This window comes from Myxocyprinus asiaticus, chromosome 5 (assembly GCF_019703515.2).
Source record: "Myxocyprinus asiaticus isolate MX2 ecotype Aquarium Trade chromosome 5, UBuf_Myxa_2, whole genome shotgun sequence".
In the NCBI taxonomy this organism is placed as follows: Eukaryota; Metazoa; Chordata; class Actinopteri; order Cypriniformes; family Catostomidae; genus Myxocyprinus; species Myxocyprinus asiaticus.
In genome coordinates, this window is record NC_059348.1 from 54,182,301 (window position 1) to 54,205,690 (window position 23,390).

The 23,390-nt window shown below is 37.0% G+C and overlaps 2 protein-coding genes and 1 pseudogene across 6 annotated transcripts in view; 2 read left to right on the top strand and 1 right to left on the bottom strand.

Moving 5' to 3' along the window:
* Nucleotides 1-1,777, top strand: part of LOC127441453 (tropomyosin alpha-1 chain-like) — a 21,807-nt gene extending 20,030 nt beyond the window's left edge. For 2 of the 4 annotated variants that reach the window (XM_051698905.1, XM_051698906.1), the window contains one exon: nt 813-1,334. In XM_051698905.1, coding sequence (XP_051554865.1) covers nt 813-895 — 83 coding nt within the window. In that variant the 3' untranslated portion in view covers nt 896-1,334. The other 2 variants (XM_051698903.1, XM_051698904.1) reach the window with 1 other exon arrangement.
* Nucleotides 1,778-3,458: 1,681 nt separating this feature from the next.
* LOC127441455 (ras-related protein Rab-8A-like) lies at nt 3,459-12,330 on the top strand. Of its 2 annotated transcripts, XR_007897311.1 has the most exons (9): nt 3,459-3,614; nt 5,155-5,215; nt 5,525-5,585; nt 5,806-5,883; nt 5,986-6,075; nt 8,344-8,409; nt 8,532-8,582; nt 8,678-9,261; nt 11,523-12,330. XR_007897311.1 is itself a non-coding variant. In XM_051698909.1 (8 exons), the coding sequence occupies exons 1-8, from the start codon at nt 3,491-3,493 to the stop codon at nt 8,768-8,770; spliced, it is 624 nt and encodes a 207-aa protein (XP_051554869.1). In that variant the 5' UTR covers nt 3,459-3,490; the 3' UTR covers nt 8,771-12,330. The 2 variants fall into 2 exon arrangements, 1 of the variants encoding a protein (XP_051554869.1); XM_051698909.1 differs by having other exon boundaries at nt 8,678-12,330.
* Nucleotides 12,331-12,747: 417 nt separating this feature from the next.
* Nucleotides 12,748-22,829, bottom strand: LOC127441457 (calcium and integrin-binding family member 3-like; annotated as a pseudogene).
* Nucleotides 22,830-23,390: the final 561 nt, after the last annotated feature.

Below are 23,390 nucleotides of genomic sequence, written 5' to 3' on the forward strand. Positions count from 1 at the left end.
TTACAATTAATGAATCAAGTGCACAATCCAGAAATAATAATAGCCAAAATATGTAGAAGGGTTGAAACCCCTAAGAACATGTCATATTTAATTTTTGTTTAATTTGAATTTAATGTTCTCACGTTAATGCGGAAAAAAAACAAAAAACGGCATAAACAGATGTGACCGTTATGAAAGCGGCACTTAGTGTACCTATAGGCTACATGATGAAGGAAACTATCCAAAACACTTTGAAACCTGCAGACTTTGACTTCTGGGATGTCGAAAATTATATAAATTGGAAATTATTTTTTGTAACAGTAAAAAGCTTATATACGTACATACTGTATACATTATGCTATATACAGTATACACAGCTATACATTTTTTAAGCATTCCTAAGTAAAACAGTGATCTGATGACAAAATAAGTTAATTGGCAAAAATATCGGTATCTTTAGTTTTTTGTTAAAAATCTGTATCGGCCAAAAAGTTTCTGAAATATGACACGGACATGTTTGTGACAGGTTTCATGTGTTTTACCCATAATATTTGCAAATATAAGTAGGCATGATGTTCCATGTTGTAATAACAAATTAAAATGGGTCATTATATTCACATAATGAGACATTACATATCATAAAAAGTGTAATTAAATATTTAAAAAAGGCATGAGCAGTGTTCTCCCCGCCTTTTACTTATCTTCTTCTCTCTGTCTGGCCTCTGTCCTTTTGAACTCATTCTCGCCAATCATTTTCTCTCTGCTATTTCCTGTTTCCTCCATGCATCATCATTGGCCGAAACTCCTCTCTGCTCTTGACCTTTGACCTCAAGATGAACTCTATACTCAGAAGCTGAAATACAAGGCCATGAGTGAGGAGCTGGACCATGCTCTCAGTGATATGACCTCCTTGTAGATGCTTTTATATCTCAGTAGTGCTTGAATTGAACATTTTAAGATCATGCTGCTATGTTATTCTGTAATATGCAGGTTAGGACATCTGTCCTGTGTGATAGATGCAATATTAACACAGAACTAGAACTTTGATTAACTCTTGATCATTCAAGCACTGCTGCTCTGCATAAATTACGCTGTGGCTTCCTCTGATTGGCTGTGCCTCTCTTTGTTATCTTCACTTGTGCCTTATGTATTTTTCGCTCTCAATGTTTAATTATTCCTCTGAAATTTAATAAAAACATTATTTCCTGCTCTTTGAACTTCGCCACTTGTTTCATTTCTCACCTTCACAAATATAGTATTGCCTATTACAAATATTACTGTTCCCTGTTGCCCTATCGACAATGGCACAGATAACAGCGATCAGTGCAGGTGAATCTTCACATGTCTAATATATGTTTCAGAGTGTCATGCTCAGGCAAAACAGCAGAATCTGGAGATGAATGAAGTTCTGGATCAAACACTTCAAGAGCTCAACAGCTTGTGAATGTGCAAGAGGAGAAATCCGAAAAAAGAACATTTTCAGTCGCCAATCATTCCAAACAGTGTTTTATGTTTATTTCCAACTATTACATTCCATATTTTGGTTCTTAAGTTCCTAATGATTTCTTAATGCACCTATATTAGTTTGTTAAATAAAGTCATGTGCCATCCTTTTTGCAGTGTACAGGAATGTTCTGGGTTAAATACAAGTGAATCACTATTGACAGCATCTGTGGCATGAGTTTAAAGGGACAGTTCACTCAAAATGAAAATTATCTCATAATTTCCTCACCCTCATGCCATCCCAGATGTGTGTGACTTTCTTTCTTCTGCAGAACACAAATGAAGATTTTTAGAAGAATGTTTCAGCTCTGTAAGTCCATACAATGCAAGTGAATGGTGACTAGAACTTTGAAGCTCCAAAAAGGACATAAAGGCAGCATAAAAGTGATCCATAAGACTCCAGTGGTTTAATCCATGTCTTCTTAGCTGATATGATAGGTGCGTGTGTGTGTGTGTGTGTATGTGAGAAACAGATCAATATTTTAGTCCTTTTTTTACAATAAATCTCCACTTTCACTTTCACATTCTTCTTCTTCTGTTTTTGGTGATTCCCATTCTTTGTGCATATCGCCACCTACTGGGCAGGGATGAGAATTAATAGTAAAAACGGACTTAAATTTTGATCTGTTTCTCACCCACACCTATCATATTGCTTCAGAAGAGTCGTATGGATTACTTTTATGCTGCCTTTATGTCCTTTTTGGAGCTTCAAAGTTCTAGTCACCATTCACTTGCATTGTATGGACCTATAGAGCTGAGATATTCTTCTAAAAATCTTAATTTGTGTTCAGCAGATTAAATAAAGTCATACACATCTGGGATGGCATGAGGGTGAGTAAATAATGAGAGAATTTTCATTTCTCGGTGAACTATCCCTTTAAGTTGTATTTAACCCAGAAAATCCCTTTGGTTTTAGTACAGTGTGCTATGTTTTTGGAATTAGGTTAATAATTGATGTTTATCTACCATTATTGCATGTAAGAAATAAGAATATGTCCCTTTTTATAACTATATACATTTTGTCCCCTTTCAATACTGTTTGCATCGCAAAGTAAATGCTGATTTATTTATTTTGTAGGAACATGAGGGAAGTAAGTTGTAACTAAGTTAGTATTGCAAGAGCACGCAACAAAGGGTCAGTAAATAAATCAATTAGTATATCACATTTGTCTGTGTGCTTGTGTATATTACTAATGTGAGGTTTGGAAAATGCATGAGAATTTATGAAAAAGAATACGAAGTTGAACGGGGATTATGTATTAGAACATATGGATTTTATATTCCACACATAAATCTATTCATTTGTCATATGTGCCCTCAAAAGCTGTTTTCACTTTTGTCCCTGGTGCCTGCAAAGTCTGTTTTCACTTTTGTTGTTGTTGTTGTTGTTGTTGTTGTTGTTTTTGTTTTGTTTTTCTTTTATAAAATATTTTTTACAGATTTACACATTCATGAGAATTACATTAAACGTAATATTAGGAATTAAGATACGACACAAGAACCTGGAGCTGTGGGCTCTGTTATGTTAACTGTGATGTTAACTGCTTTCACATGTTGAAGAAATGCATATTAACAAATAAATTCAGTACAATAAATCACACGCCTTTGGCTATGTCTCATGAAGGAATTTGACCAATCATACACTCATTTATTGTGGACCTTGAGACATGAGTTATGAAAGTTATTGCTGTGGAAGTATTAAGGTTCAGGAAGGTAATTTACGAATCCTTCTATAGTGAAGGCTTTCGTTATGAATATTCATGACGTACAGTGACGCACGACCTGAGTTAGTAAACTGGAGAAAGATCAGACTACTATGATGAAGTCCTTGGTCATGAATATTAATAAGGTTGCGTGGTAGCCAGCTTCAGGAAGGTAATGAAGGTACGTCAACACGTCCTCATTAATATTCACGAGACAAGCCTTTGATTGGTCGAGTCGTGGCTGGTTTTGCGGATTCTGCGCTGTCTGCTGAAGAACCGGGCGGGATTTCCGCAAAACATCCAGTATGGCGAAGACCTACGACTATTTGTTTAAATTGCTGTTAATCGGGGACTCGGGTGTCGGGAAGACCTGCGTGTTGTTCAGATTCTCAGAGGATGCCTTTAACTCGACTTTCATTTCGACGATAGGTATTTATTGCTCCGTTTTAAGGGGGTTGGTTGAGCACGAATTGTTTGTGAAACGTCAGGTAGTGCTAACGGCTAAGCTAATGGGTTCTGTCAGCTCTTGTTTGTATGTTTTTATATTTTGTTTTTTAATGTTGACAGTTTTGATGCTGTTTTTTAAATGCTGATATGGTGTCTAATTAAGGGAAAGCTTTGCTAGCCGGTTGTAGTTACCTTGACAGTTAATAATATATATATGTTTATTCTCGTTTTATATGCTTTTAAATATAAACGTAGCTCGGACTATCACATGAAATTTTAGATATCAAATTAAAAGCAAAATATAAATATGAAACATGTCAGCTCGTGTGTTGCCAGTTTCACCACCATATAGTAAATTAAAAAAAATATAATACATTTAACTGATATAATAACATAATTCAACAGTATTAGACAAATGGCTTTAAAATAAGACAGTACCGGTACAAAAACTATGTTACAGTGATGGTTTGATAAAGGTATTAAATGGTACTGAATGATAATCATATTCATATGTATCTGGTCCTGCTCGACCCGCTCCAAGTGGGATTCGAACCGGGGTCTTTGGCATGGGAGGCTGGCGTGTTAACGAGGAGGCTAAAGGCTACAGCCTCTAGCGTCAGTCGCTAGTGTGCCTCTTGAGGCCAGGAGAGTGAGGTTTACACATACCGCACAGCTATCACGCAGCAGCTGTCTCCCATTACACTCACCCCCCCCTAAACCTCACTCCCATCCGGGTCATGGCACCACTGTAACCAGTCTTACTCGACCTGCTCCAAGCGGGATTTGAACCGGGGTCTCCGGCATGGGAGGCGGGAACGCTAAGGAGGAGGCTAAAGGCTACAGCCTCTAATGTCAGTCGCTAGTGCGCCTCTTGAGGCCAGGGGAGTGAGGTTTACACATACCGCTATCATGCACCAGCTGGCTCTCGTTATACTTACCCTCCTAAACCTCACTCCCATCCGGGTCACGGCACCACTGTAACCAGTCCTGCTCCTACCAGCTGGCTACTGTTACACATATACCATGATATTTACATGTACACCAAGGTACTTTTTAAAGAATAATAGGGTCCTGAAGTTATAGCATTGCCATCGTACCATGTCTAAAACACTTTTTGCATAGTGTTATCATGTAAATTAGTGGGGGTTTTTTTTTTAGTCTTTTGCTGTTTAACTGGCAGCTTAAAGTCAGTATGGTTTCTGTCCTTTAATAATCTATTTACAAATCATATGCATATCATAAATAATACTTTTAAAGAATCTATCCACATGGGTCATGCTAATAATGTGTCTACCACTTTCTATTGTAAAAATACGTGGCTGGTTTGATGCTTAGGCTCAACATATGCATTATAGGTTTCATGGACTCTTTTTCTAAGTTGCTTCTCAAGTGCATCATTTTTACTACTTAAAAATACTTCCTTATAACCGAAGGCTGGTTTGATCCTAATAAAGAGACATTTGATCATGTGCTTGTTTTTAAGCTAATAACAGTTTGTGCGGTTGTATCTTTGCTCCTGCAGGTATCGATTTCAAGATCAGGACAATAGAACTAGATGGCAAGAAGATCAAGTTACAGATATGGTGAGTTTCTAGCTGTCTTTCCTCCCGGTGTCATTCTCAACACTAGTTGAACATTAGCAGCCTGATGACTTCAGTTTTGCAAGTGCATGTGAGATTGTTCAGAAAGAACCATTGTATGACTAGTGAAAGAAACCATGACCGGTTTAACTCCTTTACACGGCAGCACATGTTAGTGGTTGCCCTTTGCCCTGGTTTGGAGAAGGTCTGCTTTCTTGGGTTCATCTTCCACTTTACCAGACCCGCTAACCGTATTTCAGAGGAAATGAGTCTTGAGTGATCTTAAGAAGGGCTTGTGTGATTTATTTGCAGGGACACAGCAGGACAGGAAAGATTCAGAACAATCACAACGGCGTATTACAGAGGTGCAATGGTAAGATGCTTCTGGAAGTATTTACTCCATTCTTTGTATAACGAACTTCAGGACTTTGACGTTTGTCTTGGCAGTTGTATGAAGGTGTAATTGCACTCAGGAATACCATACTTGTGTGCTGGATAACACTGTATTTCAGGAATGTCATTTGCTATGTTTTTAATATCTGCAGATTTTGTGGGGGGTTTTGTTTGTGATTTGTTTTGTGGTTTGATTTCAGGGTATCATGCTGGTTTATGATATTACCAATGAAAAATCATTTGACAACATCAAGAACTGGATCCGGAACATAGAGGAGGTGAGTGTGTAAAATGCTTGGTTTATCTGATGGTTATAGTTCACTATGTGAATATGGCACATTATGTGTGTTTTTTGTGTGTGTGTGTGTGTTTTTACACAGCATGCATCAGCAGATGTGGAGAAAATGATTTTGGGGAACAAATGTGACATCAACGAGAAGAGGCAGGTGTCCAAAGACAGAGGGGAAAAGGTGAGTGGACCCTGTTTTTGACAGATCTTCAACTGGATGTTGTCTCAGACCATCTTAAAGGGATAGTTCACCCAAAAATGAAAATTCTCTCATCATTTACTCACCCTCATGCCATCCCAGATGTGTATGACTTTCTTTCTTCAGCAAAACACAAATTAAGATTTTTTTAGAAGAATTTTTCAGCTCTGTAGGTCCATACAATGTAAGTGAATGGTGACCAGAACTTTGAAGGTCCTAAAAGCACATAAAGGCAGCATAAAATTAATCCATAAGACCCCAGTGGTTAAATCCATGTCTGCTGAGACCTTTTACACTATAAATCCTGAAATCAGCAGTCTCCTTGGCAATCATGATTTCAAGCTCGATTACATTTCCTAGTGATTGACGCATGCGCAGAATCACAATCGTGCCGAGAGACTGCAAACACAAGATGTATAGTGAAAAAGGAGTCATATTTTGGTCTGTTCTCACCCAAAACTGATTGGATCGCTCCAGAAGACATGGATTAAACTACTGGAGTCTTATGGATTACTTTTTTGCTGCCTTTATGTGATTTTTTTTTTTTTTGAGCTTCAAAATTTTGACACCCATTCACTTGCATTGTATGAACCCACAGAGCTGAAATATTCTTCTAAAAATCTTAATTTGTGTTCTGCCGAAGAAAGAAAGTCATACACATCTGGGATGGCATGAGGGTGAGTAAATGATGAGAGAATTTTCATTTTTGGGTGAACTGTCCCTTAATTTTTTCACTAGTATGATATTGTTTTGCTTGCATTATAATGGAGAGAATGGCAAAATTTCTCCTGCCGAATAATTCACATGGGAAATCCAGTTTGCAATATAGTTTACTTCCATAATGTGATATTCAGTAAGTAAAAAGTGTGCTTGGGACTTAACTGTATCCAATGGAAATGGATGGGCTTGAAAATAAGAGGGATTGGTCAGCTGACCAAGCTGAAAAGTGAAGTCGCTTCAGAGGCTGAGCAAGTTATTACTATTTGATTAAAGCTTAACACTTTATTGTAAAGTTCCATTTGTTAACATTAGTTATAGCAATATTTCAGGTTCAATGCAAGTTAAGCTCAGTCAACAGCATTTGTGGCATAATGTTGATTACAACAAAAAATTATTTCAACTCGTCCCTCCTTTTCTTAAAAAAAAAAAAAAGCAAAAATGGAGGTTACAGTGAGGCACTTACAATGGAAGTCAATGGGGACAATTTTGGAGGGTTTAAAGACAGAAATGTGAAGCTTATAATTTTATAAAAGCACTTACATTAATTCTGTAAAACTTGTGTATTATTTGTGCTGTAAAGTTGTATTTTTACAGTCATTTTAGGGTTTAAGGTTTGTTGACATTACATTGTCATTATCACACTAAAGTCATGTCCACACGCATACCCTTTATGTCTTGTGGCTATAATTTTGAAACAGTGAGTATTTTAACGTAAAAAAAAAAATTTGGCCCCATTGACTTCCATTGTAAGTGTCTCACTGTAACCTCGATATTTGCTTCTTTTTTTTTAAAAGAAACAAGTCCAAATTAATTTTTGTGGTAATCAGCATTATGCCACAAATGCTGTCGATTGAGCTTCACTTGTATTGAACCCCGAATATTCCTTTAACAACATTACTTAACATGAACTAACAATAAACAATAGACCTTTTTCACACTCTGGGTTTTGGAACGTGGAAGTAAAAGTTTGCAGGGTAAACTTCAACAGCGGTGAATGGGAGACCACAGCAAATATTATTTTCACTGACCCATTTGCTCTAAGACCAAAAGAAAAAATTCCACTATTACATTTGAATGACTTTCCAGAAGAAGAAGAAAATAGAGAGAGATTGATTAAGAAAGTCAGATGGGAGAAGATGCCAAATTTACTGTCACTCTCTCAGCAGCTGCAATAGAAACCCCCCTCACAGCTGTGGTAATTTTTTAAAACTAAGTCCAGGGTAATATAACACAAAGCATAATGTTATAAACCTACACTCAATATTAAAAAAACGTACCATCTAAAAAAGTTTGCTAGATTTACGCTGCTAAATAAGGCGGAAACGCGTCATCACAGTCTGTGACTTGCAGCCTAAAATGAAAACATACTGTATATAATTAGACTTTTTTCTGGCTTTATTTGTTTAATGGTGTGAATTATGATTTCATGTTGATTTAAATAATAATCTGCTTACATCACCAATGGACGGCCGTAACTGCTCAGTCATCATGCTGGTATTTTCAAGATCCATTCTGCCTGTTCCCATTTAGCTGGCGTTAGAATACGGCATCAAGTTCATGGAGACGAGTGCGAAGTCTAACATCAACGTCGAAAACGTAAGTGTCCAGCATAACTTTTATGACTACTCATTGTTTTCTTTTCTTATCGTGTCTACAGCTCATAAAACATTAAAAGGTCTAATCCAGCCATGTTGACATGTTTTCTATTCTTCCGACAGGCATTCTTAACGCTCGCCAGAGACATAAAAGCAAAGATGGACACGAAATTGGTACGAATTTTGTGGAAGATGTTGTGTAGCTCAGTATTACCGGTTGCTTAAGTGTTGGTGTTGTAAAATAGGGATTTTTGTCTTTGCTCACACAGGAGGGTAACAATCCTCAGGGCAGCAATCATGGAGTGAAAATTACCACTGAACAGCAGAAAAAGAGCAGCTTCTTTCGCTGTGTGCTACTGTGAAGACCAAGGCCTTACTGTCCACCAATCATGGGCTGGACATGACTGGACTGTGCTCTCCCTCTTAGCACTCCTTTCTTTCTTTTATCCTCTCTTTATCGCTCTGCTTCCAGCCTTCGGGCAGCTGGAGTTCCTGCCTCCTCAAATCTTCTTCCAATGTCATGTTAGCGATGATGCCATTTCCTTTCGCTTATGACCCCGGAAAAAACCGTGGTGGAATTGCATTGGTTCTCCATTCAAGCTGAAGACCCGAGGCGTCCCCTCACCACCTAAGGAATATCCCATAACTCCGTCTTTGTTTTTAGTGCTCCATTTTGTGTGCACGACTGCCAAAATCCATCCATTCCCTTCATGGCGATCTGGAAGTAGTTGTGATTCTTTCTCCGAGTCTAACCGCAGTCATTGAGACAATTTGAGAGTTATATGGAACATTCTTTATCATTCCCTTTTATTTTCAACCCTCATGCATTCTTCGACAATCACATGACCTTATTGTAAGTACAGGTATATAATAACTCACTTTTCTTTTTTTTGAAGTTGCTTTACTTATCCCCAGTTTTCTTTTCAGTACCAGCTCTCTTGACTTTGAACTTTTGCACTGTGTTCTAACTAGGTGCAATTTGAAAGTTGTTGGCGGCAAGCAATTTGTTTGTTCAAACTGAATGCTAAATTGCTGCGTGGCATGACACAATCACAGCCAATCAAAACATATTTGATTTTAATGTCAAATACATGAGGAGTATGATTTTGGACCAGTAAGATTTCACTGTGGGCGGGCTTACCCAGTGCAACATCACATATATATAATAACCAAATGATCATCAATGTTGCTCACCACAATCACGACTTTGTTTTTAAGATTTATGCATTTTTTTTAATATACGCATTTCAATTGTATAACAAATTTGCATCATACTGAATTGATTTTAACAAAGCAATACAACGTAAGTTTTATTATTTAAATTGTAAAAATTAATTAGGTTTGATGCAAGTTTGTTATACATTTGAAATACGAACATTTCAAAAATAGACTGAAATATAATTTTATGAGCGAGCTTTATTGCGTTGCACCTGGTGAGGACACGGTGTTGCGCAGACCCCTTTCCAAAGGTCTTGCATTGACGAAATCGTTCCGTCCAGATTTTGCAGTCCAGATCATTATAAATGAGTGAAAAACGTGCTTGTTTATTCATTCCGACATGTTTACTGCCTTGATACAACTAACCTCTGAAATGAAGGTTTTGTTTTGCATGCATCATTTTTGTTTTGTTTTTACTTAAAACATGCACAAGACGCTATTTCCAAATAGTTCACTCTTTTATGCAGTAGCGCTAGCTTTAGTTTTAATATTCCTCTACATAAATCCAAAACTCAGGACTTGCTTTATTATGACCTGACGACTTCCAAAGTTCCCAAATGGAATGCACTCTTTGATTTAAAAACACTTGGATTTCATTTAATTGAGTGGAATTGAATTAAACTGACACTTAGCCCCTTTATGGATGTGGAATTCCCTAGTTAGTAGTATTAACAAGAATGCACGACCAAAAGCAACACAGGCTGCCAAGAGAGGGCATCTATGTACCCTAGAAAGCAGAGCTATACTTGAGAAAGCCCCTCCCATGCAGAATTCCATGCACTTTATCAGGATCCTATGTGTTGTGTAGTTTGTGCCAAGTGGTAGTTGTGCATCATAAGGACAGTCATTTTTACATGGAGTTTGACCTGCCATATTCGTGTTTAAAAAGGAAACTTACAGTAGATTTATATTATAATTGCCCAATAGTTTTGAATCAAAGAACAAATTCTCCCTCATTGGGAATCCAAATAGATGAATCTCACAAAACCTGTCAGGAACACGTCCGAGTCGTATTTCACCCAGAAATCTATAATTATATTTTGCATATAGAAAAATGAAGTGTTTTTGTTTTTTTGGACCTATGAGATTTCTTGCTTTGTGACAAAATTTTCATGACAAATAGGCACATTTTCCTCAATTCTAATTACTCTAATACAACACAAATATCCTTCTTATTATTGTAATGGTACAAAAAATATATTCTTTAAATTGTAATGTATTTATATATAATGGTAGTATTTTTTGTACTTATGCTTTAGTTTATGCGGATGAAATAAAATTGTCTTTTTACTGTAATACGGTAAAAAAAAAATCCTGTAGTACAGTAATGATTACTGAAAATGAGAATTACAAAACAACAAAAATTTCGGACTTATTATGATAAAGAATTTTTTTTAAATGTGGGGTGCGTACTTTTCATAAATATTGTTACAGTGCAAAAAATCTCAATTGGCTTAATTCTCTATATGCAAAAATAAAAAATGACCTGGACATTTTTATTTGAGGTTTACCCAAGAATAAAAGCACAGTGTTACACATTAAAGCTCCTCTTTCTGCAAAAAAGTGATAGTTCACCCCCAAATTTTATTTGATCATTTACTCACCCTCATGTTGTTTCAAACCCATATGACTTTCTTTCTTCTGTGAAACACAAAAGGACTTCTTTCACTTTCATCATTTGCAACCTTTTTATACCATAAAAGTGAATGGTGACCGAGATCGTTACTCTGCCTAATATCTCCTTTAGTGTTCCATGGAAGAAAGAAAGCCATACAGGTTTGGAACATCACGAGGGTGAGTAAATGATGACATAATCTCATTTTTGGATGAACCATGCCTTCATATGTTGACCAACTTAAAATGACTGTTTCCACTTGTGTTCTATTTTTCCTGAAGGAGATGATCGTTGGGTTCATATGTCATATTCTCTCATATTTGGAGTTGGGGAAAGTGTCAAAGTCGTTGCCCAGCTTCATTCATACCCATAACAGCTCTCTTCTCCCCATGTCTGATCATTTATCCAAATAGCCATTTGTCTTAATAACTAATACTTGATCTTTCATTCTCAATCTATGCATCATGAAGGTGATGTTTGCCTCCTGTATGTTTTGTGTATATTTGTTCTTAATTTGCTCAGTAGATGTTTCATTCCTGCACATCGATGCATCTTTACCTGCAGTTGGCAGCCTGCTGTTGTATAACATGTTCGGCTGTAATATTGGACCTCAGATGTAATAATCAATCTGGCCTTAAAGGGAGAGTTTTACGCCAGTGTTTAGTGAACTATTCCTTTAATGTGTTTCAACGTGATGCAATGCAAAAACAACCATAGCAGAAAGCTGGCGAAACATTTTTATTGGATTTGCAGACAAACCGCTTTTTGTCTTAATGTAGTGTTCATACGCGTATGGAGGTCAGATTTCATATTTTGCTGTTTAGTTTGTCTCTTTTCTTCTTGTTCTTCCTGATTTGAAATTGCTATGTCATCCATATCATTTAAAGAGTTATATTTTATATGACCGTGTTATGAGGTAACTGGGGATATCATTAAATTACATTTTGGTATAAAAAAAAGAAACAGTTGTAAATAACAACAAAAAAAAAGATCTTAAATTGTACTGTACTTTCTAAAAACATTGAAAAACTGATCTACAGTTTTTATAGATATCTGTACTTTTTATTAAAATAAAACTTTTAAGAGAGACTTGTGTTTAATCTTTAATGATGTATTATGAATTTTTAGGTGTTGATTTGATCTAATATCAGGTATTGAAGGTAGTCAGTGGTTATGTCCATTTTAAAGACCATTTAGTGTTAAGAAACTGAACTTTGCATATTTAGGCACATTAATAGCATAAGATAAGAATTTTTAAAGTGTGCTGAAATGTTTTTTTACGTAAATAGTTTTGAAAATACTTTATGCTCTTGAATGTTAAACCTCTTAAATTCTTCAAAATTTTGATGCAAGTCATATCTGTGCCTTACTCCTGAAACTGCACAGAATTTGATCATCTTACATGATTTAAAAGCAACCTTCTTTCCAGCATTCCATGCAGACACATCCATCTGCACAGTTAACAAACGTCCTGCCGATCAATCCCAAAAACACCTTGGATGTGCTTCATATCCTGATATGAAAGGTGCTGGAAAAGATGAAGATAATGCAGTTTAAAGAAATATTCTGGGTTAAAATTAACTCGCTCTTCAGCATTGGTGGCATGCTGTTGATTTCTGCAGAACATAATTTCGCTTTCAGGTTGTAAAGACCGAGAAGGAAACTGTGTACAGACTTTTAAGATTTACACATTTCAATTTCATAATAAAATAACATCAAAAATGTAATATTTCAAGTTAAACTGAAAATATTTAGTTTATTTTAATGAAGGTTACTTAATGAAGGAATTTTGTTATGAAATTAAAATGCATTAATCTTAAAATTAATTTTCTAAATCAATAATGCTCTAATGGAAGCCAAATTGATCAAAGGGTCTAAAAGCAGAGATTGTCATAGTTTTTACAAACTGGAGTACAAGTCAAAATTTCTTTGCCACAGATGTGGTTACTAGAGAGAAGTTATAGCTATTTAACCTGGAGTGCTCTATTAAAAATGGGTAAAATTTAATTTAACCTCTTAAATAACCTCTTACACCCTGAAGGCATTTTCTAAAGATTTACCTTCTAAAAAGGCAAATCGAAAATAAATTCTCATAACTTTAAGAGACAAATATGTGGGTTAATTGCATTGATTCATTTTATAGAACATTTTTGATATATGAAAAAAAAAATAGCTTTGGAACAATTCTGAGATTTTCAGTTTTAGACACTGCTGATATACACACACACACGTATATACAGGTGCATCTCAATAAATTAGAATGTCGTGGAAAAGTTCATTTATTTCAGTAATGCAACTCAAATTGTGAAACTCGTGTATTAAATAAATTCAGTGCACACAGACTGAAGTAGTTTAAGTCTTTGGTTCTTTTAATTGTGATGATTTTGGCTCACATTTAACAAAAACCCACCAATTCACTATCTCAAAAAATTAGAATACATCATAAGACCAATAAAAAAAAAAAACATTTTTAGTGAATTGTTGGCCTTCTGGAAAGTATGTTCATTTACTGTATATGTACTCAATACTTGGTAGGGGCTCCTTTTGCTTTAATTACTGCCTCAATTCGGCGTGGCATGGAGGTGATCAGTTTGTGGCACTGCTGAGGTGGTATGGAAGCCCAGGTTTCTTTGACAGTGGCCTTCAGCTCATCTGCATTTTTTGGTCTCTTGTTTCTCATTTTCCTCTTGACAATACCCCAAAGATTCTCTATGGGGTTCAGGTCTGGTGAGTTTGCTGGCCAGTCAAGCACACCAACACCATGGTCATTTAACCAACTTTTGGTGCTTTTGGCAGTGTGGGCAGGTGCCAAATCCTGCTGGAAAATGAAATCAGCATCTTTAAAAAGCTGGTCAGCAGAAGGAAGCATGAAATGCTCCAAAATGTCTTGGTAAACGGGTGCAGTGACTTTGGTTTTCAAAAAACACAATGGACCAACACCAGCAGATGACACTGCACCCCAAATCATCACAGACTGTGGAAACTTAACACTGGACTTCAAGCAACTTGGGCTATGAGCTTCTCCACCCTTCCTCCAGACTCTAGGACCTTGGTTTCCAAATGAAATACAAAACTTGCTCTCATCTGAAAAGAGGACTTTGGACCACTGGGCAACAGTCCAGTTCTTCTTCTCCTTAGCCCAGGTAAGATGCCTCTGACGTTGTCTGTGGTTCAGGAGTGGCTTAACAAGAGGAATACGACAACTGTAGTCAAATTCCTTGACATGTCTGTGTGTGGAGGCTCTTGATGCCTTGACCCCAGCCTCAGTCCATTCCTTGTGAAGTTCACCCAAATTCTTGAATTGATTTTGCTTGACAATCCTCATAAGGCTGCGGTTCTCTCATTTGGTTGTGCATCTTTTTCTTCCACACTTTTTCCTTCCACTCAACTTTCTGTTAACATGCTTGGATACAGCACTCTGTGAACAGCCAGCTTCTTTGGCAATGAATGTTTGTGGCTTACCCTCCTTGTGAAGGGTGTCAATGATTGTCTTCTGGACAACTGTCAGATCAGCAGTCTTCCCCATGATTGTGTAGCCTAGTGAACCAAACTGAGAGACCATTTTGAAGGCTCAGGAAACCTTTGCAGGTGTTTTGAGTTGATTAGCTGATTGGCATGTCACCATATTCTAATTTGTTGAGATAGTGAATTGGTGGGTTTTTGTTAAATGTGAGCCAAAATCAATGCTTGTTGTATTCTACTAATCAAGACCTTTCCAAAGATATATAACACATGGCTGTGTGATGTTTATGATCTGTTTACTGGTTCTAAATATGACTGATGTGATCGTGACTTCACAATTTTTTTTAAATGGAACGGTTCTAATTTGTTTTTTAAAAACAGTATTTTAGAATTGGTTAGATTAGCTATATTGTAAAGATAAGAGTCTAAGCTTTAAAGTGACACCTATTTTGTGCAGATCAATCAACTGGTTGTTGAGTAATACCATAATAAAAAAAAATTTGATTAGCATCCCCTATCTGCCCAATACTGGGCCGTTACGTATTTAATAGGTTAAAAAACATTTCATTAAGAATCTAAACAGGACAATAGGATATAAACCACCCCCAAAAACAAACCACGAACGGAATAACTGCTGGAAATAATAACTTCCTCTTACCTGAGGAAGTCTGGTGCTCTCATGATCATATGTTGAAAATCCTCTAGAGACAAACGGCCGTCATTATCCATATCAGCTTCATCAATGACCTTCTCGCACACCATCCGCACTTCATCCTCTGTCAGTTCATTACGAGTCAGTTTATTCAAAGTTTTCTCCAGATCTGATTTACAGATGAAGTCATCGTCATTAAAGTCTAAAAAGGGAAGAGAGGTGAGCTCTACATTAGCTTGGTCACTTCTACTATTAAGTACATTTCATGCCCCCATACTACATGGCTTAATGGTTAATGTTACGTCCTAAGACGTATTCAAGTGGGCATATTATATAATTTGTTTTGGTTGTGTATTCTGGGGTGGGAATGTTTTTTGTGTGTGCATGTGTTTTCCCTGTCTTCAGTCTCTCTCCTCTCTCTCTCTCTCTCTCTCTCTCTCTCTCTCTCTCTCTCTCTCTCTTGCTCTATCACTCTAATGACTACCAGGTGAGACCACTAAGGAGAGGTGCCTGGATTGGTCTTGCTGTGAGCTGTGGGGATAAAAGGTGCTGGGAAATGCCATTCTCTGACTCTCCTGTCTCAGATGTGCTGAGCTACTTTGTGTCTCGTGACTTGTTGTATAGCTATTACGCATTTTATAAAGGTGTTAATTGGTATTGCTGTGCCGCTTAAAGTTGTTAGCTACTATTGGGGCTTTTGTAAGGAGGTGGGTGCCATTTCATTTAACTACTTTTCCTCCTGTGTATGGCCAGTGGGAAAAATCTGTTCTTGTGCCTGACGGTTCTTGAAGGGAGGGCAGGGGGCAACCAATAATCCGCTCAGCAGTCCGAACTGTCCTTTGTAGTCTTCTGATGTCCGATTTCGTAGCTGAACCAAACCAGACCGTAATTGAAGTGCAGAGGACAGACTCAATGACTGCTGAGTAGAACTGTATCAGCAGCACCTGTGGCAGGTTGAACTTCCTCAGCTGGCGAAGGAAGTACAACCTCTGCTGGGCCTTTCTCATAGTGGAGTCAATGTGGGTCTCCCACTTCAGGTCCTGTGTGATGGTAGTGCCCAGGAACCTGAATGACTCCACTGCTGCCACAGTGCTGTTTAGAATGGTGAGCGGGGTCAGTGTTGGGGTGTTCCTCCTAAAGTCCACAATCATCTCCACCGTTTTAAGCGTGTTCAGCTCCAGGTTATTTTGAATGCACCAGTGAGCCAGCCGTTCAACCTCCCTTCTGTATGCAGACTTGTCACCATCTTGGATGAGGCCGGTGACAGTAGCTTCAGAAGCTTGACAGAGGGGTCCTTGGCGGTGCAGGCATTTGTGCACAGAGAGAAGAGTAGTGGGGAGAGCACACATCCTTGGGGGGCACCAGTGCTGATTGTACAGGTGCTGGAAGTGAGTTTCCCCTGTCTCACAAGCTGCTGCCTGTCCGTCAGAAAGCTGGTAATCCACTGACAGATAGACATGGGAACAGAGAGTTGGTTTAATTTAGTCTGGAGAATATCTGGGATGATGGTGTTGAAAGCCAAACTGAAGTCCATAAAAAGGATCCTTGCATATGTCCCTAATCTGTCCAGATGTTGTAGGATATGATGCAATCCCATGTTGACTGCATCATCCACAGACCTGTTTGCTCAATAAGCAAATTAAAGGGGATCTAGAAAGGGTCCAGTGATGTCCTTCAGTTGGGCCAACACCAGTCTCTCAAATGACTTCATGGCCACAGACGTCAGAGCGACGGGTCTGTAGTCATTAAGTCCTGTGATTTTGGGTTTCTTTGGGACAGGGATGATGGTGGAGCGTTTGAAGCAGCAGGGAACTTCACACTGATCCTGTGATCTGTTGAAGATCTATGTGAAGATGGGGGCCAGCTGGTCATGTGATTCTAAAATGGCATACCCCATGAGGGTGCCCCTGCCCCATGTAGAATAAAACAGCTTTTATAAGGTTACTGATATGACTAGAGTCCTCGTCTCATGTGAGTGAGACGATAAAGAATAGAAATGATATTAAGAGAGACATTATTTAATGACAAATGGATATGATGATCTCATCTCAGCTCAGCGGTTAAGGCTCTGGGTTACTGATCAGAAGGTCAGGGGTTCAAGCCCCAGTACTGCCAAGATGCCACTGTTGGGCCCTTGATCAAGGCCCTTGACCCTATCTGCTCCAGGGGTGCTGTATCATGGCTGACCCTGCACTCTGACTCCAGCTTAGCTGGGATATGTGGAAAAAAAAGAATTTCACTGTATATGTGCAAATGTATATTGTGTGATAAATAAATACAATTATTATTATATCTTTGGACACAAATTACACAAAACGAGTCAAACCAAACTTTCACTCTCAACACACATGGTAAGGATCTTGGTGCTGAACTTCTCCACTCAACTACACAGTCACTGCTGGTGAATCACAGACATTTTTAGTCACATAGCATGAAATTTGGTCACACATGCAAGTGATTTACTCATATAGTAAAAGATTAATCTGGGGGTTCAAAAAACGATATTGAGATTGTTCAAATGAAGATCGCAATGCATCTGAAATTAAAATTCTTTACCCAGACCTAATAAAAATATCAAAATTGACTTACCTGTATTAACATATTAACATGTCTGATGTGACATGACCAGAGCATATTTCCGAAATTCAAATGCTTTTATAGAAATACTTCAAATTTCAAAACAATATTCATTTTTTAATTTACTTTCTATTTCTTTTTTTAGTTCAAAAGTTTTAAGAGGAATGACCCTAAAAAGCATACTATATAATTAATTCTTTGAAATCTCTCATTCTGTCAGGGGTCTTTTAATTAGACAGCCGCAAGAACAAAGACATGAAAGGGGCTTTTCATAGGTAGTTTCCACTTTAATGAACGCCAACTGACCAATCAGAAGCAAGTATTTCACAGAGTCAAGTAAGTAGTTATTTTTTGTGTAACAGAATCAAAATCAACTCACCGTAGATCTTAAAAGCATAGTAGGCCTTCAGGTCTCTGGGAGCCATTTCACTCAGTACCGAAAACATGTCCAAGAAGTCGTCCAAAGTCATGTTGCCTTCTCCATCTTCTGAGAAGACCTCAGCAATCCTTTGCCTAAATGGATTATCCTTCACAAAAGATTACATTTTATTCTAAGTATTCAGAAAGTATTTAGACCCTTCAGTGACACTTATAAATGTCTGAATGTCTTTGCATTAGACAACAATATTTCTAATCAGGTGTCATTGGAGCTTTTTTCAGAACTAACGTCACTCTTCTGACTCTGAGCCATTTTTGCTCAATGACTTTTAAACAGTTGCTGTCTTGGTGATTTTTGGTGGATGCATGAAGTTAGTTCCCCTCAAGTTCACACGGGAGTCTTAGAAGAGTAACCAAAGGTGTGACCACTTTATATTTAAAAGATTGGTGTTTAATTGTGTCATCCAAATACAACCAAATGCTCATCAACACACTTGTATTTATCCTAAAACATTTCTTTAGTGACAGACTCTCACTGCAAGTGACTAATACTTTACAGGCACTTGATTAAACGGCACTAAGCTTTTGGTTCTCTTGAGTTCAAGGGGATCTGATGACGCTTATCAATTAGTAGAAGATTCATAATTAATGAGGAACACAAAGATCTCTGTAGGGCAGGAGTGAGGTGCGCGGTACCTTCAGCTCGGGCATGCTGCCAATCAGCTCATATGGCAGGTGCACGTCGGGTTGGTTGGTGTAGTCCAGCGGTACTAGCTGCGGCGCTAAATCGTGATATCGATGAAAGAGTCTGAGAAATCACAAGGAACATTATTTCATAACACTTTATACTAACTTACGTAAGTCATTAATAAACGTTATGTTACTCTTAACAGATCAGAATCTCATCAAGACATAAATCCAGATGTGAATAATTAAAAAAAATAAGAATAAAAAATTTTATAACGTTTCTTTTCAAGGCACTACATTAATGATATGTTGAGCATTATATTGAGTGACAAGATTTTTACATTTTAAAAAAATTAAAATTTAAGAAAATGTAATTGGTGTGGAACTTGCTGCCATAATTCTACAGTGTTGTGGGTTGTTGCCAGGGCATTGCTAAGGGGTTGCTAGGGTGCTCTGGATGAATTGATATCATATGTTTACACCATGGTACCATGATATAAACCATGGAACTATACCACTGTGTTTACAATGTACTCCAGAATACTTCAAATATGCATAATGGTATCACAATGGCATATGTCCAAAAAACATAATATTACCATGGTGTCCACAAAACATGATATTACCACAGGATGTGTCCACAAAACATGGTATTACCATGGTATATGTCAACAAACATAATATTACCAATGTATGTGTCCACAAAAGATGGTATTACCATGGTGCTTGTCAACAAATATGCTATTACCACAGTAAATGACCACAAAACATGGTATTACCACAAAATATATCCACAAACATGGTATTACCACAAAATATATCCACAAACATGGTATTACCATGGTATATGTCCACAAAGCATGGTATTACCACAGCAGATGTCCACAAATTATGGTATTACCACTGTATATCTAAACAAAACATTGTATTACCACAGTATATCTCCACAAAACATGGTATTACCATGGTATATGTCCACAAAACATGGTATTAATATGGTATATGTCCCAAGAACACAGAAGTATGATGGTATATGTCCAAAAAACATAGTACTACCACGGTATATGTCTACAAAACATAGTATTACCCTGGTAGCTGTCCATAAAACATGGAATTACCATGGTATATGTCCACAAAACATGGTATTACCATGGCATATGTCTACAAAACATGGTATTACCACAGTATATGTCCACAAAACATGGTATTACCATGGTATATGTCCACAAAACATGGTATTAATATGGTATATGTCCCAAGAACACAGAAGTATGATGGTATATGTCTACAAAACACAGTACTACCACGGCATATGTCCACAAAACATAGTATTACCCTGGTAGCTGTCCATAAAACATGGAATTACCATGGTATATGTCCACAAAACATGGTATTACCATGGCATATGTCTACAAAACATGGTATTAACACAGCATATGTCCACAAAACATGGCATTACCATGGTATATGTCCACAAAACATGGCATTACCATGGTATATGTCCACAAAGCATGGTATTACCATGGCATATGTCCACAAAACATGGCATTACCATGGTATATGTCCACAAAACATGGTATTACCATGGTATATGTCTACAAAACATGGTATTACCATGGTATGTGTCCAAAAAACACAATAGTACAACAGTATATGTCCAAAAAGCATGGCATTACCATGGTATATGTCCACAAAACATGGTATAACTATGGTATATGTCCCAAGAACACAGTAGTATGACAGTATATGTCCAAAAAACATCATATTACCACAGTATAAGTCAACAAAACATGGTATTGCCATGGTATCTGTCCACAAAACATGGCATTACCACGGCATATGTCCACAAAACATGGTATTACTATGGTATATGTCCCAAGAACACAGTAGTATGACAGTATATGTCCAAAAAACACAATAATACAACAGTATATGTCCAAAAAGCATGGCATTACCATGGTATATGTCCACAAAACATGGTATTACTATGGTATATGTCCCAAGAACACAGTAGTATGACAGTATATGTCCAAAAAACACAATAATACAACAGTATATGTCCAAAAAGCATGGCATTACCATGGTATATGTCCACAAAACATGGTATTACTATGGTATATGTCCCAAGAACACAGTAGTATGACAGTATATGTCCAAAAAAACATAGTATTACCACAGTATAAGTCTACAAAACATGGTATTGCCATGGTATCTGTCCACAAAACATGGTATTACCATGGTATATCTCCACAAAACACGGTATTACCATGGTATATGTCCACAAAATATGGTATTACTATGGTATATGTCCCAAAAACACAGTAGTACGACAGTATATGTCCAAAAAACATAGTATTACCACAGTATATGTCTACAAAACATGGTATTGCCATGGTATCTGTCCACAAAACATTGCATTACCACGGTATATGTCCATAAAAGCATAGTATTACCACGGTATATGTCTACAAAACATAGTATTACCATGGTATCTGTCTGCAGTACATGGTATTACCACAGTATATGTCTACAAAACATGGTATTACCATGGTATGTGTCCAAAAAAACACAGTAGTACGACAGTATATGTCCAAAAAGCATGGCATTACCACGGTATATGTCAACAAAACATGGTATTATTATGGTATATGTCCCAAGAACACTGAAGTATGATGGTATATGTCCAAAAACATAGTATTATTATGGAATTTGTCTACAATACATGGTATTACCACAGTACAGTATATGTCCACAAAACATGGTATTACTATGGTAGCCTATATGTCCTAAAAGCATGCTGTAGCATTACCATAGCCATAAACAACAGGGTACTTTGTGGTACATTTTGTTTTTATAATTAGAAAAAAATATGCTGTGGTCATTCATAGGGAGTATTCAGTACATGCAAAGTTCTTTATGAACTTTATAGACCAGAATCACTTAAACTTTCTTTTGAAGGGTTTTGTAAATTATCTGATGTGGTTTTCTCTACTTGCGCTCACACATGGCATCTTTCACCTACTTAAGGGCTCATCATGGGATATATCCACAATACATGGCTGATTATAATAGTAGATGTCTAACAATACATGGTATGAACACAGTCATATTTCTTCTAAACATGGTATTACAATTTTATGTATTCAGCACATGATTCATTTGATTACTGAACAGAGCAGCTCAAACGTCTCTTCAAATTCATCCACATAAATCAAGCCAGTATTAATATAGAACAATGTATAACAAACAAAGCTAAATATCTCACCTCAAAATTTCTTTTCTGGTGAAATAGGTGCAGTCCTACAAAATAAGAGAAGCAAAAAGAGTGCAATACTTCACAAAACGACATGACAATTTCTATTCAATAAGTGCAATCTTAACGTTAAGAAATACCTGTTAATCTTGTGTAATTGTTAAAAAATAAAAAATAAATCTCTCATGTATCCTTAAATGTGATTCATGTGATTTCATGTGAGTTTATCTACAATAACTGGTTTTATTCAAGTCAAAAACATTATTTAATAATATAATTAAATGGTAATATAGCTGACTGAATTAAAAGGTAATGTTGTGTGACAAATGAATTTTCAAAAGTACAAATATTTCATGTAATATCTCTCAATTAAGATGAGATCATGAAGCAGTATGCAAAATGTATTATCAAACTTTTATCATTCGCCAGACCTGATATGCATCCAGTTGCTGTGATGTAAAGATAGTCTGTTTGTTCCCCATCCCTGCAGTGCCATGATAGACTCCAGCTGAACTTCAGCTGTATGCCAGTGGATGTTTCACATATGAAAAACTGGCACAAAAGACAGCCGTGAGACATGGCAGATCAGGTATCGGCCACAGCGAGTCCTTTAGTTCTCTGTTATAATAGCAGCATTTCATCATTTCACGGCCATGAATGGCAGCCTATCTTGGATGTGAATGTGGTCTGTCGGTCATGGGGAGTCACAGTAGAGAATGGGGGTGAGCGTCAGATTACGCACTTATTTACATGAAGGTACAGCAGAAATTGTGCTGCTTTATATGTAGATGGTTTAGCGTTGAGGATTAAAAGATATATAACAATATTCAACAATCAAATTAAAGAGATTCATCCAATTTTTTTCTTCCGTGGAACTCAAAAGGAGATGTTTTGAAGAATGTTCACGTTGCAATCTTCTGTATCTTCTATACAATGAAAGTGGGTGGGAACCAGCGGCTGTCAAGCTCTAAAAATATTGCAAGTGATTTCGAATTTTAATCAGCTGCAGGATATGAATCATAGATGGCTGTAATTCAAATTTCACTAGTTCAGTTGTTCATTCTTGATATCAGGAATGGAATTACTAATAGTGAAAATGCTCATTTTTGATATCAGTAATTACATTTGCACTTGTGAAAA